This window comes from Acanthisitta chloris, unplaced genomic scaffold (genome assembly GCF_000695815.1).
Source record: "Acanthisitta chloris isolate BGI_N310 unplaced genomic scaffold, ASM69581v1 scaffold16542, whole genome shotgun sequence".
Taxonomy (NCBI): Eukaryota; Metazoa; Chordata; class Aves; order Passeriformes; family Acanthisittidae; genus Acanthisitta; species Acanthisitta chloris.
Genome location: NW_008660030.1, coordinates 23,328 through 26,780, shown reverse-complemented (window position 1 = coordinate 26,780; position 3,453 = coordinate 23,328). Strand labels below are relative to the sequence as shown.

Sequence of the window (3,453 nt, the reverse complement as noted above, 5' to 3'; positions counted from 1 at the left end):
ATGCATACACAGTAGCAACCTCCACTCTCTCTGCTTTGGGTACAGGAGGGGAAATGAACCACATCATTACTTTGTCTCTTCTTGCTTTTTATAGTAGGGTTGACTTTTGCCTATACAAGTTTGAGAACTTTCTATAGGAGTTTTAGAAACTATGTATCTTCTCTCTAAGAACAAAGAATTTCCAGCTTTAATTTGTTCCTATCACTTGTTCTGTGTTGCTTTTCTTTCCAGGGTGAACTGACTAATGGACGTTCCAAATTTCACGTCCTTTTCCTTCTCTTTGTGGCCATCATGTTCTTCGTAAGCCTCATGTTTCTGTTTGGCTACCATTGCTGGCTTGTTAGCAGAAACAGGTCCACTCTAGGTAAGGCTTTTGTACATGTACACACACCAGAGGCACTATAAGAAGATAAAAAAAGGAGAAAAAGGCATTTGTGTTTTACTTCTGTACATTTGTGCTGGCTTATGAGGAAGGAAGAGTTAAGATCTTGGAACTGGAATTTGTCACTTCAGATGATGAGCTGCATTTATTAGCTGATGTGGCAAAAGCTTTGTTAAGGAAATGAGGGGCTTGAAAGTGTAAAAGTCCAATTACTAAAATTTTGTGCATATGTATAACTATGTTTGCTGTGAAATGAGAGCAGCTTTTAGGAGTGATGGTTTGTTATGCTCATATGGTGATGTGCATCCAAATGCAGCTCTGTGAGGTCAGGAAACAGTGCCCATCTTCATTATCAGAGGCAAAGAAGTTGACTGTAAAACCACATAAATGGATATCTGAACCAGCATGATTTTGCTGAGTAGTTTCTTTTTCTTTCCTCAGATAAATATTGTTCAATTTCTAAAGCTTTTTGGATAAAGTTTTATAACAAAACAGGCACAATCATTAGTGAGCAAAGATTGCAATTTTGTCTAGTTATTAACTTCCAGACTTATTTCATGGGACGCTGAAGTTCATCTGTCCCTAAACACCACACCTGTGCAGCAGCTTAGAAGGTAGATCAGATTGTTTCCAAGGCACTCTAGGTTCTCCTCCCTTCTCTTTTCTTACTTTTATGCCTCACCATAGCAGAAGGTCTGTTTGCATTTGTTTGTTCCTAATGCTTGTTCATTATATCATTAATGAATGAGGTGATGGAAGCCTCCAGTGACATTTCTGAAATGTGCATTGAAGACCAACCTACTTAGTCCTGCATATATTTTTACTTAGATTTTACCCACTGAATTTCCACAAGTCTTACAGAAAGATCTTTTAACCCTATTCTCTAGATTAAACAAACCATTTGTAGTTCGGTTTGTTCCATAGGGTTTGGTTGCATGACCAAATCCCTGCCTTCAGTTGGAAAGCCTTTACAGGCTTGCAAAGATGAAAAAACTATTATTTTCAACCTTTGTGTCTTTGCAATGCTCTATCTATTTAATCTGTTAAATCATGTTGTCTTTAGATGGCTGCAACGTGCACAATCCTGTTTCAGTGTTTGGCATTGATTTTCTTTTGGGTTTTTACTAAAATTGCAGAGGCTTTCTCAGCTCCAGTGTTTCAGAATGGCCCAGATAAAAATGGATTCAATCTTGGCTTTGTAAAGAATCTTCAGCAAGTGTTTGGAGAAGAAAAAAAGCTCTGGTTACTGCCTATTGCCTCTAGGTAAGTAATAGTCAAGTCAGTGCTAAAAGCTGGTACGAGTACAATTTTCCCCATTTTGTGTGCAGGTTTAGGTCACAGGAAGTTGAGGTTTTATGTGTCTTTCAGTGGCATGTAAGATTGGAGCCACTTTCTGTTGGGTGACATCCAAACATAGAGGTGTGGTTTATGCCCTGAAGAATATGTAGCATAAATTGATTTATACCTATGGTATTAATTGCTCCTTTTTCATAAGTGTTTTCCTTAGTTCCCCACTCACTTCTAGGTGTCCACAAGTTAATTTTTCCTGGGTTTTTTCAATATATCCAAATGATTTGATCACATTAGCACATTTAAGTTCTGCTAAAATTCCAGGCCATAGGTTTGAACTTCTCTTCTCTAGTGAGCTTGAAGTAATCAGGAACCAAAACTACTCACTAGTAAAACTTGGCATCTGAGCTGCCATGAAAAACAAACATGGTACTTTGCAACGCTTAAAGACAATTTTAAGTAAACATGGGAAATGCAGGCAACAGAAAACTTGTTTTGCAGAAATTGTCATCCTTTGGAGTCACTTGCTGCTTTTTCCAGTCTCTCTCTGTGCCTTTTCCCATGCAGCCAGGGCGATGGACATTTCTTCCCAATGAGAGCGTTGTGTGAAGCTCGGAATCCTCTCCTAGCAAATGAAGAGCAGTGGGAAGAGGATGGAATAGATGAAGAGCCTCAGGGTAAGATAATACAAAAGGAAATTAGTTGTGCCTTGACCTACAGTGACTAAGAGATGAATTAAAAGACCTAATCAAATAAAAAAGTTGTGTTGGCTATGTCCCTGGGCAGCTCTGACTTGATTAATGAGCACAGACTGAAAATAGGCCTTACTTTGGGGTCAACTCTTCCCTTTTTTTCAGTAGCTTTCTGCTTGCAAATGAATGAACTGAGAGGGTGTTACATGTTGCCGAGAGAAATTGAAATTGCCACAAACTGAATGTATTTACATGGAAATAATGCTGCATGCAGCACAATTATTAGGGATACTCTCACGCTTCTTTTCCCTTTAAGGAATGGTGCAAGTGTGAATTCATTCTCAGGTTACTATAATTAGTGGATTAAACACCAGAGACATGATTGTCATAGTTGTGCTCTGAGTTGCCTCAGAAGAGTCTTCAGAACCTTTGCTGATAATGTTCCCTTCCAGGGTGTACATTTTAGTCACAGATGCATGATGTATGTTTGGGGAGCCTGTGAGGAACTCTGTAGCCTTGCTCACAGAGGGTAACAGGAGCTTTTCTTGTGAGCATTTTCATACACGTGTAGCATGTTGTGCATTGAGGTCTTTAATCCTACCAGCTGCTGCTCAGTCTCTGGTGAGGTCTTACCTGCAGCTTATTCCACTGCAAAATAAACAGGCTGTGTGTTTTCCAAGACACACTTCACATACTGCTGGGAAAATCCACTCTCCAGGGTTTTGTCAGCAGGACTGAAGAGGCTCATTTCAGCTTTTCTTCAGATTACCTTAAATTAGTTCACATTTGTGTGTTAGAAAACTACCTGCTTTTCCTGGTTGGTTCTATGCATTTTGGCAGTTAGAAGGTAACACAGATTGCTTTTAAAAATAACAACAAGACACACTTCACATACTGCTGGGAAAATCCACTCTCCAGGGTTTTGTCAGCAGGACTGAAGAGGCTCATTTCAGCTTTTCTTCAGATTACCTTAAATTAGTTCACATTTGTGTGTTAGAAAACTACCTGCTTTTCCTGGTTGGTTCTATGCATTTTGGCAGTTAGAAGGTAACACAGATTGCTTTTAAAAATAACAAAATTTAAAAATAG

At 39.0% G+C, this 3,453-nt stretch overlaps 1 protein-coding gene across 1 annotated transcript in view; it reads left to right on the top strand.

Moving 5' to 3' along the window:
* Positions 1-231: 231 nt before the first annotated feature.
* ZDHHC15 (zinc finger, DHHC-type containing 15) overlaps positions 232-3,453 on the top strand; it is a gene marked incomplete at its 5' end in the record, with an annotated part of 3,857 nt that continues 635 nt past the window's right edge. The window contains 3 exons of the mRNA XM_009069670.1: positions 232-364; positions 1,519-1,645; positions 2,240-2,349. Of these exons, the coding sequence (XP_009067918.1) occupies positions 232-364; positions 1,519-1,645; positions 2,240-2,349 (370 nt within the window). The remainder of the gene's footprint in view (positions 365-1,518; positions 1,646-2,239; positions 2,350-3,453) is intronic.